The sequence below is a fragment of the Phocoena sinus genome, chromosome 9 (genome assembly GCF_008692025.1).
Source record: "Phocoena sinus isolate mPhoSin1 chromosome 9, mPhoSin1.pri, whole genome shotgun sequence".
Taxonomy (NCBI): domain Eukaryota; kingdom Metazoa; phylum Chordata; class Mammalia; order Artiodactyla; family Phocoenidae; genus Phocoena; species Phocoena sinus.
Window position 1 is genome coordinate 313097 of NC_045771.1, and position 16279 is coordinate 329375.

The 16279-nt window shown below is 43.5% G+C and overlaps 1 protein-coding gene across 10 annotated transcripts in view; it reads left to right on the forward strand.

The window, feature by feature from the left end:
- Positions 1–16279, forward strand: part of ESYT2 (extended synaptotagmin 2) — a 76872-nt gene that overhangs the window by 54807 nt on the left and 5786 nt on the right. For 5 of the 10 annotated variants that reach the window (XM_032643680.1, XM_032643687.1, XM_032643685.1 and 2 more), the window contains exons 14-18: positions 9866–9940; positions 11112–11198; positions 12827–12976; positions 14199–14587; positions 15734–15832. In XM_032643680.1, the coding sequence (XP_032499571.1) occupies positions 9866–9940; positions 11112–11198; positions 12827–12976; positions 14199–14587; positions 15734–15832 (800 nt within the window). Of the gene's footprint in view, positions 1–4895; positions 4959–9865; positions 9941–11111; positions 11199–12826; positions 12977–14198; positions 14588–15733; positions 15833–16279 lie in introns of all 10 variants that reach the window. The other 5 variants (XM_032643679.1, XM_032643681.1, XM_032643683.1 and 2 more) reach the window with 2 other exon arrangements.

Here is a 16279-nt window from a genome sequence, read left to right on the forward strand (position 1 = left end):
TGGGCGTCAGAGTCATTTCACTCTTAGAAAAACTGTAGAGAACAGTTTTTATAGACAACGACTAGAAGCGTGGAGAAGGGTCGATCAAGCCCTGGTGTGATGCTCGCCTCCACAATGAGGCTAGTGTGCTCGTGATCAGTGTTTATCGTTTTGATAATGTTTTTTTTTGCTTGGTTTTCTTTTTGTTTTTGTTTTGCGGTACGCGGGCCTCTCACTGTTGTGGCCTCTCCCGTTGCGGAGACAGGCTCCGGACGTGTGGGCCCAGCGGCCATGGCTCATGGGCCCAGCCGCTCCGCGGCATGTGGGATCTTCCCAGACCGGAGCACGAACCCATGTCCCCTGCATCGGCAGGCGGACTCTCAACCACTGCGCCACCAGGGAAGCCCTGATAATGTGTTTTGAGTGCCTATTCACTTGTTCAATAGATGGCCTTCCTTGTTCCATTTCACTGTTGGAGGCCAGTTTTGTTGAAAGAAAGACAGCTACCTCCAGATGAAAGGTGTTTCCTCCTGAAATGATACTGGTTCCAGGTCACCCAAGTGCACCTGTAGACAGTCCCCCAGGGTGTGTCCTTGATGCGGGTGGACGTCTGGGCATCTCACCTCACTGTGATCGCACCATGCTGTTCCTTTACCTCGTGAAATGCACACCCTGATTCTGTTTAGCACCTCTCAAGGGTTTAAAATTGTGCATTACTTGGGCTTTGTTCACAAGCAGAGTCAATGTATTTTGGGCATCTCTATGTTTTATTTAAAGTTTTTAACGATTAAAATCTGATCATGTATTTTTTTCATATTGGGAAGATGTAACAATTGTGTGTATAAATGTATATAATTGTACTCTTTCTTTCAGTGAAGGTTTAACCTTTCTGCAGAATTACTTGTACGGTAGAACTTTTTGCTTTTAACCACAATAATGTTTTAAAGTCTTTCATAATGCCTGATGGAAGTGAATTTGTTATGTATTTTAGGATATAGAGCAAAGTGGTGGGGAATTGGCCTCTCTTTAGAACTGTGTGTTTTGTCACATTAAATTAAAATTGAATAACGTCATGTAAGCAAAAGACAGAAAGAAAAGTGATTGTACAGCCTTCTGTTAAAAGGGCACTTTGTGCATGAAGGTATGCTCTGGCCGTCAAAGGCAAAGGATCTTTACAAAACCGCTGCCCGGTTGGGCCTGTCTCCACGGGAGTGCGTGCCGTCTCCTGCGTTTCTGCGTGATTCTTTGACTCTGCCTGTTGCATCCTGGTTATTAGTGCTCTTGTGCCTTCATTGACCACAATCCACCATTCTTTGCTTTCTTCTCCCATTTCCATTTTCCCAAGAGTATCTACGAGGGAAACTTTGGGTGTGGCTACTTAAAAGAGAGGCGAGCGTCGGGACTAGTGTTTTGTGAAAATACTGCCTCAGTCTGTAGAGCACTATTTGTGAGTTCTCAGTGTTCTTCCTTCCTTCTGTTTGGTGGAGACTGCTAGAATGTGGACTGGAACTTCAATGCCATCTGCTCAGTGGTGGAATGACGTGCATGCTTTTTCAGTTTCTTGCATGATTTCAGTTACTGGGCATGTTTCTTTCGTGCTTGTTTTGTGAAACGTAACACTGCTGTAACTAATGTTGGTGACTGCATCTGATACCGAGGTGGACAAACCCCATGAGCCATGGAGGAGCCTTGGGCTCTGACGCTGCTCCTGGCCCTTAAAAAATTAAAAAAAAAAAAAAAAATCATCTGAGGAAAATGTAGTGAAGCCATAATGATTAAAATGGATTTTCTTACGGTTCATCTCAATGTGAGATGTAAATATTTCTTTGCAAGCTTTCAAAAAACTTCCTTAAATCTACTTTCTCCTCCTGACCAAACACAGAAGTGTCAGAGCTTCGCTTTCCACGAAGTCCCCCGTGGCCTTGGGGACAGTCAGTGAAGACAGAAACTCACTGCTGCTCTGAAAACGCGCCTTCTCCCTCCCCATTTAACCAGAGCTCCTAGGGTGCAAAAACATGTTGAGTTTATGATTCACTTCTTTTAAGGAACTTAAAGAATTTCCTGGGGTGGATAATTGAGCATTTCTGCCTTTATCTGGGAAGCTGATTTTCATCTCATATGTTTCCCTGAGGCCTTGCTCTGGTGCCTTGATTCCTGGCATTCTTCTTGGTCCTTTTAGCAGTTATTTTCACTTGCTTTGGGGTCAGAGAAAGCCACCGATGGCTTAGTCATTAGTCTAGAAACTAATTATTGATTTAATTCAATAACTAGTGAGATTCTTAAAGTTCATTTGTTTCATTTTAATTTGTTATTTCTATTTCCGCATGCATTCTCAGTTTATTTTTATTTAAAAAATAAAAAAGAAGGGGGAGAGCAAAACTGAAAGAATAGGCATTATTGACCCATTTTATAGGTGAGGACAGTCAAGCCCCTGAAGAGTGGGTGAGCTGCTGTTGCGTCTCCTTACATCCCCTGCCCACCTGCTGGGAGGTCAGAATGAGGGCAGTCATGCATATCAGCAGCTGTTTTCTGTCATTTCCAGGTGTTTCCTAGTGGAAATCTGTGTTGTAAGCTGCTGTAAATGACAGTCTTGCTCAGCTGCATGAGTTAGTGTTTTCTGTAACTGCTGCTTTTAAAGGAAATATTTCTGAACTTGTGTCAGGATTTTTAAAATTGCTTTGTAATATTTAGCTAAGACGTGGCTGGGTTATCCAAACTAACTTTCCTCCCACATTACCAAAACCACATGCTCTGCTTGATGATTCAGGTGTAGGAATCGGCAAAATGTCCTACAAAATAAATTCGAATAGATTGATCACTTTTCTCCCCTTTGATTGTCAGTGTGAAGTGAGATCAGTTGTCAGTTGTCCCTAAAGGCTGAGCCTGTTGCTATTTCCAGTAGAGGTTTTGGGCTGCTGCCAGCCCGTCGCTCTCTTACCTTTTGCTGCTCAAAACTCTCTTCATGTTCAGCCTCACCAGTGCATTTCCACCAGTGGTCCTGTCTGGAAGCCTCAGCACAGCAGGACTTTCTCCCAAGCTGGGAACGGCCTCTTTATCCTGTGGCCTTAGCACTCGGGCCTCCTCCTTTTGGCCAGAGGAACAAGAGGGTGATTTCTGACCCCCGGAGGCCAGCTTCAGACCCTGAGGCCTCCGTGACCACATGCATTTCCCAAGTACTTTCCAAGGGCTCTGCGTGCACAACTCATTGAGTCTCAGGCTGGCAGGATCCTTTCTCAGATGAGGCACTGAGATTAGAGACCCAGGGTTGCCACTAGCAAGCCGCAGAGCCAGGATCTGAGCACCGCTGTGTGACCCAGAGCCCACGTTTTCCACCCTCCTGTCTGGTCCATCCGTGTATAAAGTGAATTTGTTACCACTTCATTAAGTTTGTAAGTTCATAGTGCTGTATATGGAGTTTATCTGAGGGGAGTGGTGTTTGCACTAATGTCCACTTTATACATAAAAACGTTGGCTGTATAACATGGAAACCCTTGGGCGTGATGCTTCTCGGTGCTCTGTGAAAGTGATTTTAGCTCTCAGTTTAAAAAAGTGCAGGTTACTGTTACTGCCCCCGCTTACGGTGAGCAGCCCAAGCGTGGACGGTGCAGTGATGTCTGGAGGCGCCACGCTGGGCCCTCACCAAGTGCAGCTTCCCACGCCCATGCTCACAGGCTCCTCTTGCACCCCTGACACCCACCATGGCTTCTCTCTTTGTTTCACTTCACTTGATGCACTTTGAATAACCTGTGCACAGAACACGTCACATCCTTGCAAAGTTAGCTACAGGAGAGTTTCCTTGATGCCCGCAGATGGTCCGTCCTCACAGCTCAGGGCAGCAGTTCCCAGCCCGGCCCCACCCTCTAGGGGCATCTGCTGGGGCTGGTGTTTCAGGCTGCTTCATAAAGAATAGAATTCAATTTGAAGTTAATTACAACTCAAGTGATCAAGTGATCACTCGATGAAGTGATCAAGTTTTTCATCTTAAATGTTAATCCTCAAAGGATCTTGCAAAACAACTCAGTCTTGCCCTTTTGAGGGCAAGAAAGTAATGAGTTTTTAAAAATGAATAAAAGTAGGACATAAAACCTGTAATAATAGAACTTTAAAGCGAGGAGGAACTTTTTTTTTTTTTTTTTGCGATACGCGGGCCTCTCACTGTTGTGGCCTCTCCCGTTGTGGAGCACAGGCTCCGGACGTGCAGGCTCAGCGGCCATGGCTCACGGGCCCAGCCGCTCTGCGGCATGTGGGATCTTCCCGGACCGGAGCACGAACCCGTGTCCCCTGCATCGGCAGGCAGACTCTCAACCACTGCGCCACCAGGGAAGCCCGAGGAGGAACTTTTGAGGTGATCTAATCAGCCTCTGCATTTTGTGCTTGGAAAAGAATGGGGGACGAAATAGATCGGGTCCCATCTCTGCTGTGGTTTTCCACTAGAAGGTAAAGTTCAGAAGGAGGAAAAGTAGGGTTTGGTGTTATAGAATATGATTTGGTTTGAGAGCAGTTGGGGCGTCTGTGGCCCATTCATTTGTACTTTAGGTAAAACCTTTAGGTTAATAATGGTTGATATTTTAGGGGTTCAAGCAAAGGATAGTAAATAGAACCCTTTCCTCAAGTTTCACTCTTGGATTTTTCAAATTCCAAAGACAGGAGGGGTGGGGGAGTAAAAGAACAGTAATCATAGAAGGTAAGGAAATATGTTTTGATATTTATAAAGGTTTAGTCTAAGATAAAATCTTGGGCAATAAGAATACTTTTACAAATGATTTATACTGTTTCTTTGTTTAATTCTTGGTGGTTTTTGTTTAAAGATTTTTTGTTGTTGTTTTCGTAAATTTTCATGTCATTAACCTTAACATAAACTCCTCATTGCATGTTTTATTAACCCTTGGTGTATTCATTTTCTTCTGACTTGAAAGAGTAACCCATTAGAATTTAACCCTGATGTCTTGAAGAAGGCTGCAATTCAGAAAGCTTTAAAGGTAAACTAATAGTTTTCCCTTCGAAAGTTAATTAAAACATATTGAAAGAGATGATGCTCTAACCTTTATCGGTTTATTGACAAATTCTTCCCAAAGTAATAGAGTAGTTACTTGTTTAGTTGCGGAGAACCTATTTTTGTTGTCAAAGAATTAGTAGTTAGAAGAATTTAAGTCGATTTTGACGATAAACTTTACAAAAGACCAATATGGTAAATTAGACTTTTGTCCTGTTGGCCTTAGGCAGCAGTATCTAAGGTGGTTTTAAATCATCTGTACTTTAATTGGATTTGAATTTGTGAAAATGGTGAAGTAAAGTTCTGTTTAAAATCTTAACCAGTTTTTAGATTATGATTAAAACGTATGCCCTGTGACTTTCCATTAAAAAATCACCTCTTCCAATATGCTGAGTCAGGGCTGTCTCTGAGTCAGTGACCTCATGGCTTTTGGTGCTGCTAGTTTGGGTGACAGATCTTTTAAGAAGCTTTAAATCTCATTAAATGAGGTATATTAAAAACTAAGCTCCACTCCTGAAAACGACATGAGCATGTATTTTCTGGCTAAATTGTTAAAGGTTTTCTATGGCTTACAAATGTTTTATTATTTTTTTCTAATTTCTTTGAGCATGTAAACTTAAATATTTTGGGAGGTGAGGGGTTAAATGTAGTTGCTTTAAGAAAATTCTATCCAAAGGAGTCAGGAATGGTTTTTAATCAGTTTCATCCAGCAGAATAAGTTAAATTTCAAAAGTGAAGAAGACTAGCATTCTGCTTTGATGCAGCATTTAGTAAGCCCTTAACCCCACCCCACACTGAGGAGGTGAGGTGGCCTACTCCTTTGGAGTACTAGTTAGTTAGCAGAGTAGTCGAAATACCTGTTCAGATAGAAAGCCCAGAGATAAACCCACGCATATATGGTCACCTTATTTTTGATAAAGGAGGGAGGAATATACAGTGGAGAAAAGAAAGACAGCCTCTTCAATAAGTGGTGCTGGGGAACCTGGACAGCTGCATGTAAAAGAATGAAATTAGAACACTCCCTAACACCATACACAAAAATAAACTCAGAATGGGTTAAAGACCTAAATGTAAGGCCAGACACTAAAAAACTCTTAGAGGAAAACATAGGCAGGACACTCTATGACATAAATCACAGCAAGATCCTTTTTGACCCATGTCCTAGAGAAATGGAAATAAAAACAAAAATAAACAAATGGGACCTAATGAAACTTCAAAGCTTTTGCACAGCAAAGGAAACCATAAACAAGACGAAAAGACAACCCTCAGAATGGGAGAAAATATTTGCAAATGAAGCAACTGACAAAGGATTAATCTCCAAAATTTACAAGCATGAGCAAAATTTACAAGCATGAGCTCAATATCAAAAAAACAAACGACTCAATCCAGAAATGGGCAAAAGACCTAAATAGACATTTCTCCAAAGAAGATACACAGATTGCCAACAAACACATGAAAGGATGCTCAACATCACTAATCATTAGAGAAATGCAAATCAAAACTACAACGAGGTATCACCTCACACCAGTCAGAATGGCCATCATCAAAAAATCTACAAGCAATAAATGCTGGAGAGGGTGTGGAGAAAAGGGAACCCTCTTGCACTGTTGGTGGGAATGTAAATTATTACAGCCACTCTGGAGAACAGTATGGAGGTTCCTTAAAAAACGAAAAATAGAACTACCAATAGGACCCAGCAATCCCACTACTGGGCATATACCCTGAGAAAACCATAATTCAAAAAGAGTCATGTACCACAATGTTCATTGCAGCTCTATTTACAATAGCCAGGACATGGAAGCAACCCAAGTGTCCATTGACAGATGAATGGATAAAGAAGATGTGGCACATATATACAATGGAATATTACTCAGCCATAAAAAGAAACGTAATTGAGTTGTTTGTAGTGGGGTGGATGGACCTAGAGACTGTCATACAGAGTGAAGTAAGTCAGAAAGAGAAAAATAAATACCGTATGCTAACACATATATGGAATCTAAAAAGCAAACAAACAAAAAGGTTCTGAAGAACCTAGGGGCAAGACAGGGATAAAGACGCAGCTGTAGAGAATGGACCTGAAGACACGGGGAGGGGGATGGGTAAGCTGGGACAAAGTGAGAGAGTGGCACGGACTTATATATACTACCAAATGTAAAATAGATAGCTAGTGGGAAGCAGCCGCATAGCACAGGGAGATCAGCTCGGTGCTTTGTGACCACCTAGATGGGTGGGATAGGGAGGGTGGGAGGGAGACGCAAGAGGGAGGGGATATGGGGATATATGTATACATATAGCTGATTCATTTTGTTATAAAGCAGAAACTAACACACCATTGTAAAACAATTATTCTCCAATAAAGATGTTTAAAAAAAAAAATACCTGACCCTCACCAAAACACTGGGAGGAATCATATCCATAGCCTTCGCTCACCATCTCTTTAATAACTGAAGATTATTGACCCACAGAGCGTGATGGTTAGAATGAAGGCTCTCCAGTTAGGCTAGACTGTCTGGGCTTGAATCCCAGCACAACTGCTCGTCAGTGGGACCTGCAGCAGGCTGCTGAGTCCTCCCTGGTTTGTTACTCAGAGTGGTAGTGATACTCTTCTCTGTGGGAGTGTTGAGTACATTAACTAAATACATGCATGTAAAAGTGCCCAGTGAGCATAATATATATTTTTAATTGCTATTCTATTATTTAAGCCTAACAGCTGACTTCTGGAAATGATATTATGCCCATTTTATAGATATGAAAACTGAGGTTCAAATAAATACGTAAATCTCAGTAATCAAGTGGTAAAAAGCTAAGATTTAAATTCAACACAGTCTGACTTAAACGCTTATATTTTCATTATACCTTGTGTGTCTTACTTGTGCTCATGCATTTTGAATATTGCGTCCTGATAGAAAACTTAGTCACTGATTTAACCTTATTTCATAGAATCCAAAACATCATCCATTTTAGGATGCAGGTTTCGCATCCACGGGTTCAGGCAACCGAGGATCGAAAATATCCTGAAAAAATCTACAGATAAAGTTCCAAACAGCAGCATTACATTGTGTTTGCAACTATTTACATAGCATTTACACTTTATTAGGTATTATGTGTAATCTGGAGATGACTTAAATTATATGGAGGATGACACCAGGTCATTTTATAGATGGGATTTGAGCATCCTCGGATTTTGGTATCCTGGGGGGTCTTGGAACCAACCTCCCACAGATGCTGAGGGACGACTGTACACCATTATTTTATGTACTGCTAGGAAAGAAAGTAAGGTGCCAGTTAAGGTTTGATAGTCTTTATTTTATACTTACTGAAAGAATTTTTAGACTTAGGATAAACATAGATTTTTATCATGTCACATGCACACACAAAAGGAAAATATAAGCAAAATAAATTGATGAAGGCAGTGATAACTACCACTCCACTGTAATCTGCCCAAAAACAGGCGCTTAAAGTCATCAATTGTAAGTTTCATTTTGTTTTCAGTGATGTTAGAAAGTTTAAAAGGCGGGGAGGAGGGTATATTGAAACTGATGAGCTACAGTAAACCTCTAGGAATGAATGGCTACTTTTTCAGAGATTAAGTAAGTGTATTAGTTAAACTCAGCTTCTGTATCAAAGACTCAAGAGTAGCAGTAGCTTAAGTAAAGACAAGTTTATTTCCCTTGAATGTCGCAGAATTCTGGCCCGTGGCTTCGCAGTGCTCAATGCCTCCAGCCAGAAGTGGGGCACAGCAAAGGCCAGACCTCCCCAGACTGTTATAGGGCCACACCTGACTACAAGGGAGATTCGGAAATAGAATCTGTGTCACAGAGGATTTGTGTGCTCAGCTGTGACGCTAGGACTCTCATGTTAAGGGAAGAAGGAGAAATGGATTTGGGGGGAAATTAGTATTCTCCCACTGTAGTCTATAGCCTTGGATTTTTTTTTAACAGTGTTTATTTCATTTTGCAGAATTCATTCACATCAAAAAGATGAACCAGAAACTAGATTATCGCAGTAGGTTTGGGCTAGTAATATTTTATTCCAATAGTCATGAATTTGACGCCTCTGTCATCGTTGCAGTGTTGAGGATTGACTCTAAAATTATTTAACTTAAAAACGTTTTGTGACCTTCTAATGAATTTCCACTAACACAAATATTTAACAGCATCTTCTTGTGGGGCTAAGTTATAAATAAACCTCATGTCCCATATATGTTGCATTTTACTATGTATTCTTCTATCAGCTGTCTGTGCTAAAGTATGCTTCTTACCATTTTTTCTTATTCCTGAATTTTTCTCATTGCATTTGTATCTGCTTAAATGCAATTTAGATTGACGTTTATTCTTCCGTCAAAATTACTTAGCAGCTGGTAAGCAAGGTTCGATAATCTGATAGGTACATGTTTGAACAGAAGATACTAAATTAAAAACGTGAAAATGTGCCTCTGACACTTTATTATTTTTACAATTCCAACCAGAAGACTGTTCTGAATGACACACTCTCACATTTGTCCTTCCTGTGCTTTTCTGTTTCCATTTGTTGCACTTTATTCATTTTGTTACCCTAGTAAAATAAGTTTTGAGAGCTGGAATTAACAGTAAAGATTTTCAGAAGATTCCGTTTTTCCAAAGTTGCTTGCTTTAAAAAATAAAAGACCTTAACGTTTTAAAATTGTTTGCAAATACAAGTTTTCTTGATTTATTTTATGTAGATACAATTATGGCTTTGGGGTGTGTTAGCAATTAATTGTTTTCCAGTTAAATTGTGCCTAGATACTCCCTGTAACTGAAGTATCAGAAGTAAATAGAAATGACTGTTAATATAAGCCAATAATCCCATTTTTAGTGATCCCCATTTCAAGATGTGTTTATTGATTTTTATCTGTTTTTTGTTTTTGGATAGTCAGGGAAGAAAATAAACAGCAACCCAAATCCTCTTGTCCAAATGTCAGTTGGTCACAAGGCCCAGGAGAGCAAGGTAAGGCACCGGCAGTCTGACTGGGGCACTTCCCTGTGACCGCGCTGTCACTGTCACCAGTTGGGGGTGGCGCAGGCATCAAGACCATTGATTTATGAGTCTTTCTTTTGTTTTCTCAAATCAGTTGTTTGATAACCAGCTACTTAATTTGGTATCAAATATATTCATTTAAAAGTAACATTAAAAAGTGACACGAATATGTTAATTATGCTTTTGCTTGATTTCATGGGTAGATGACATGGGACAAATTCTAAGTTTCCTTTGAATGTCCTATTAATATTTTGTTTAAAAGACAACCAGCAGTGCACAGGAAGTCCCCTACATACGAACGAGTTTCTTTCTGAGAGTGAGTTCGTAAGTCCAATTTGTTCGTTAAGTCCCACAGAGTTGGCCTAGGTACCCAACTAACACAATCGGCTATATAGTACTGTACTGTAATAGGTTTATAATACTCTTCACACAAATAATACATAAAAAACAAACACACAAAATAAAGAAAACATTTTTAATCTTACAGTACAGTACCTTGAAAAGTACAGTAGTCCAGTCCAACAGCTGGCATCCAGGGGCTGGCATCGAGGGAACAGGCGAGGAGAGTGACCGACTTGGAGGAGGGAAAGGAGGGATCGTCAGCAACAGGAGCCAGAGGGCAGGCTGCAGTTTCCCTCCGCCTGACGTGCACGGCACAGGCTCTGGTTCCTCTCTGGAACCGGATACACATTCGCGTCTTTGAAAGTTCACAGCTTGAAGGTTCATATGTAGGGGACTTGTTCAACAAATATGATTCTGTTCAAAAACTGAGAGAGGGCATTGCTGTTGCTGTAATATGTGCTACTTTCAGGAAACATTTCAGGAATTCCTCCCTTTTATTAACCGCTAACCATTCATCTAAGAAACTTCCTGACGTGCAGCAGTCCGCCGGCCTGGGGAGGTTGTGGAGTGAGGACCACACATGCAGATGGCGCATTGTCATGGGGCCTGGGACCCAGGCTGGGAGCTGCTGGCAGCTCATCCGCTGACACGCTCCGGACCTTCCACAGTTAACTCTTGATAGGACAGCCCAGAGGATGGGTGTCATCCGTAGCTGCCAAGTGCAATACTCGATAAACACAGTGTGGTAGTGCTTTGTCACAGCAAATATCCCAGAGCTGATTTTGGATATTTCTTTCAGATTCGGTACAAAACCAATGAACCTGTGTGGGAGGAAAACTTCACTTTCTTTGTTCACAATCCCAAGCGCCAGGAGCTCGAGGTGGAGGTAAGTGATTTGCATATTTACGGGGTTGTGTTTGTATCTCTGCGTCACATAGTCAACACAGGGAGAACCGCCATCGTGGGCCCACCAGATGTGTTCATGCCCTAGGTGTCGGGCGGGGGGCTGTCAGTTTTTAATTTTCAATTTTTGACTGACTGTTACTGGCATCCAGAGGTGCAGTGGGTGTTGGTGTTCACATGTTGGCACCACTGTCAGCCCTGCTGGACGTGCTTATTCTAGTCGCTTCCGTGTGGATACCTCAGGGTACTGCTCGTAATGACACTTCCCTTCCTGTTCCTTCCCCGCTGCCAGCCCGGCCTCGGTGTCAGTGGACACCTTTGCCTCCTTCCAGATCCTAAGGGCAAAGCCTTTGTGTTTCACTTCCTTATACTCCTCCTGCCGGTTTGCTGAGTGTTTTTGTAATGAATGGGTGTTGAATATTGTCAGAGACTTTTCTACAAGTATTGAGATGATCACGTGATTTTCCTTTTTAAGTTTGTAAATATGGTGAAATGCGGTGTTGACTTTTAAATCTTAAATCTTGCAAACATTTACTGGTTTTCAAGATTTAACATGAGAAAACCTTGCAAACAAACCTTTATTTGGACATAACCCCACTTGTGATGTAGTATCCTTTTTATTTGTTCCATTTAATTTGCTAAACTTTTAAGAATTTTTGCATCATAAGTGAACAATAAAGGTATATTGTGCAGCACAGAGAACTAGAGCCATTGTTTTGTAATAACTTTAAATGGAGTACAGTCTATAAAGTTAATGAATCACTTTTATATACTTGAAACTAATATAATATTATAAACTGTACTTCAATTTAAAAAAAATAAGATGGGATAACCTTTAAAACAAAGAATTTTTGCACTCCTCTTAAAATAATCTATAGTATCTGGACCTTGGATTTAAAAAAATAATTTTTAACGTTCTGTAAACTTAGTTATTTCATTAAAAAATGCTTTTGCGATTACAGTTTAAACAATAAGCAATCAGGCTGTTCGGTTTTTACGTGTAGTTAACTTACTTGATCATTGCTGTAGAGCCTATGAAACCACCAAAGTTCTTACCCCTTTTGGTTAAACTACCTGTATCTCAGCAACCTAACAGGAGTGGCTCCTGTTGCAGAGGCAAAGCTGAAGGTTATTATTCAGGAGCCAGAAATTGTCATGCAGTTAAAGCAGATATTGTACATTTTGAGTAGAAGTCTTAAAATAAACTTAGAAATGGGTCTTCTCCATGAACAAGTGTCACCACTAGAACTTGGCACACCACTAGGCATGTGTTTTGTCACCGTTTTCACAGGACTGAAGACATTTCCTTCTCATCTTCAGATTTGTGTGGACTGCTGCCTCTCAGCTCAGGGTCCTCGTAATGGATTCCTCGAACGGGGTTTTCTCTTTTTCGTGCTCATTATGACTATGTGATTGGGAGATGACCGGCCCTGTGACATGGCTACACTGTAGCATCACTATTTGCAATGTTTTGAGTCTCCCTGACGGGGTTTCCTACTGCGTTGTACATGGCGACAGGATGTAGAAGGAGGTGGCTGAAGATGGGGTTTGGGGCCTTCCTGCGTGTTCTGTCTCCATCCCCAGCGTTGAGCGCTCTGTCGTGTTTGGCAGGTGAAAGATGAGCAGCACCAGTGTTGCCTGGGGAACCTGAGGATCCCTCTCAGCCAGCTGCTCGCCTGCGAGGACATGACCCTGAACCAGCGGTTCCAGCTCAGTAACTCAGGCCCCAACAGCTCGCTGAAGATGAAGCTCGCCCTCAGGGTACTGCCGTCTCCAGAGCGCAGCTGGGGGAAGGGTCCTGGGTGGGCAGTGCCCGTGGTGCTCACGGTGCTGGGTGCGGGGCAGGGATGACAGGGACATGCTTTACGGGGAGTGTGAGTTTTCACATTGCTGCTGGCTGTGTAGCTCAGGGGAGAGATGACCAGGGCTTGGACTCCGACACCAACAGCAGCAGAGTTTCCAGGTTGCTTGAGCAAGCCCGGAATTGTTCCTTGGGCTTTCACATGAATCCCACCAGCCTTTTTTTTTTTTTAATCCTTTTGTCCAGAAAGTATTGCTATCTGGATCAATAAAGTTTTCTGCTAATGTTAAATTTTCAAAGGTCATTCAGAAAAAAGAATTTAAAAAAACTCTGCAAGACAGTAGAGATTACAGGAAAAATATTGTCCCAAATAGACGATGATTCATTTGTAAGTACCTAAGGAAATGCTGAAAATAAAACTGGCAAACATACGGGAAAATGCTAAAACTCTCTAATTTTTAAAATGCAAATTAAAATGCAGAACCAACTTTTTTTTAAAGTAAAACAAAGTCTGTGGAAGGTGTGATGGAAACGGCCTCCTTGTGCCTGGTCACAGCCTTTCCAGAAGGGACTTCAGTGTCTTCAGCTGTAAACCACAGAGCCCTTTCTCTGGAAACCTGACTCCTGGTAATAACACAGAACTGGGGGTGTTGGCTGCAGCTTTACTTGGTAAAAGCGGGAAGAAGCTTCAGGCCGTCGGGATGACCCCCAATGCAGGGTGTAGACTGCTCAGGGACATGTGCACGCTCAGAGCTAATGTGAAAGGAAGCAAAGCAGGGAGGTGTTGCTCCCATGTCAACCCTAGGGGTCTGGCAGCCTCGCCCTTCCCCGGTCGCTGGTGGAGACGGTAGGATAAGGGTCAGTGTAGGATGGGGTTTGTGGCTCGGGCTCTGCCACTGTCACGCTGTCACCACTGTGCAGAAGAGTGGACAGGAGGAGGCCGGAGAGAGATGCACAGAAGTGTGGCTGGCACCACGCGGTGCTGTGATGGTTACCCGCATGTGCCTTTTTCTACACTTTCTGTAATATGGTAGGATAGCTGAACAGAGAGGCTAGATTGTTTTTCATGTTTTGTGCCAAGCTTTAAAGAAACGTTTGCAAATGAGTATCTCTAAAGCTGTTCATGTATGAGGCTGTTACCAGTGTCACCCGTTTTAATTTTGTATCTATTTTCACCTCAAGGTACTCCACCTTGAAAAGCAAGAAAGGTCTCCAGACCACCAGCACTCAGCTCAAGTAAAGCGACCCTCTGTTTCCAAGGAAGGGAGAAAAATATCTGTCAGATCTCAGCTGTCTGCATCGCCAGGCACTGGTGACAGCAGCACAGCCCCATCCACGCCGGTCATGGGGGGCTGCGATAATAAGCCAGGTGTGGAAGAGAGAGCCCAGCCCACAGAGGCCAGCCCGCAGGGTCCGCGGGACCTGGGCAGAAGCTCCTCCAGCCTCCAGGCCGGCAGCACCGGCTCCCCCAGCCACGTCTCTGTCAAGGAGCCCACCCCAAGCATCGCCTCAGACATCTCGCTGCCCGTCGCCACACAGGAGCTGCGACAGAGGCTGCGGCAGCTTGAGAAGTAACTAGACGCCCCTTGCTCTTGCTGAATTGGCTCTTGACCCGCGGGCTGCAGGGAGGGAACGCGGTCCTAAGCCAAACAGCTTTCAGGCAGTGCGGCCCTTTCGCTCACCGAGCCTTTGGCTTTCAAAGTAAACCTGCCATTTTCCAGGGCCTAGTATTTGGCTTATTTAAAGCTTAGGAACAGTGAGGGGATCCTCAGACCAGGAAGGCAGAGTCTAAAGCTGACCTGACGCAGAAAGGCTTGGCGGAAGCTGGACACGTTTGTCACGTGAGAACAGGTCCTGCTCTTTCATGCTTGACCCCTACCCATTTCACCACCCAGCGGGTTTGTCTGTCTGTGGATGTTTGTGTGGATTTCTCACTTATGCCCCGTGAGTCATGGGCGTGTCCGTGGTTTCCTTAGATAAGGACAAAGTCTGCAGTTACCCTAACGTGAGCCTTTTCCCCTCAGCAGGGGGAGTGGATTGCTCTTTGGGGCGGTCTCCTCTTTGCTGCCCTGCGGTGTGCTGAGCACGGAGCAGAGGCCGAGGTGTGGAGCCTGTGGCCCGGGGCTCAGCCGGGGCAGGCGGCCGTAACCCATGCGCAGAGCAGCTCTGCTCGTGGCTGCAATTTCAGGAGAAAGGAAGCAGTCCTGTCTCTCCCTTGCTCTAGAAAGAAATAGAATTTTAAATAAGAAAACAGTTTTTCCCAGGAGCTAAATTTGGGGAGAAACCGAGAAGATCTCGGAGCTGAGTCAGAGCCGTCATTGGTTGTCCTGGAGCTGGTGCCTCAGCCTGAGATGGGGATGGAGGGGAGGGGGTGTGACCTCATCAGACGACCCGTGAGGTGCACAGCAAGGGGCTCTGAGAAAGGAGCGCAGATTTGGGCAGTTCTAGGGTAGACGTAGCTTCAGAAACTCTGAAGAGTGGATGCTTGTAAGGAGAGGCCTGTGTCTTGTTTTCACTTTGGGCCACATGGTTGTCAGCAGTTGGGTTATAGTGAACCCTCGGAGGAAATATGAATCCAGCTGGTCCGTTCATACCCAGAAGTTCAGACTAGGTTCATGTTCATGGGTGCTTTGCTTCCCGCTTTCTGAGTGAATGAACGTGCTCACAGCCGCTGTGCTGTCTGAGGAGTGCTCTCACTCTCGGCTTTGTTTCCTCAGTGGGACGACCCTGGGACAGTCCCCGCTGGGGCAGATCCAGCTGACCGTCCGGCACAGCTCGCAGAGGAACAAGCTGGTGGTGGTCGTGCACTCCTGCAGGTGAGCCGGGCTCTCGGCTCTCGCGTCACGGACAGCAGTTTGTTTCATTTACAGACGAGAGCAAGTAGGCGATACTGCAGTTAGATACCGTAGTCCTGGTTTTCAGGTTCTTAACCTTGTTTCATAACATTTCCTGTTACTAACCATTTTGGTTGCTTTGTAACACTCCCTTAAACTGCCATACTGCAGTTCATAAAACATTCCCTGTGGTTGAACGTTTACAACATGATAATAAGCATAGTTTTCTTTTAGTGAAGTGTCTTTTGGGGATTCAATTTCCAGGAGTGGATTTATAACAGTTCAGAGAATTCAGGCAAGTCTGTGGGATAGTGACAGGAATAGCTGTAGTTGTTCGGGAAAAGCCCACGAGCTCTTTTCCCCACAAGCAGGACGGTTTGTACCGGTTCGGTAAACGTAATGTGATGTGACGGTGTTGCTTCAGTTTGT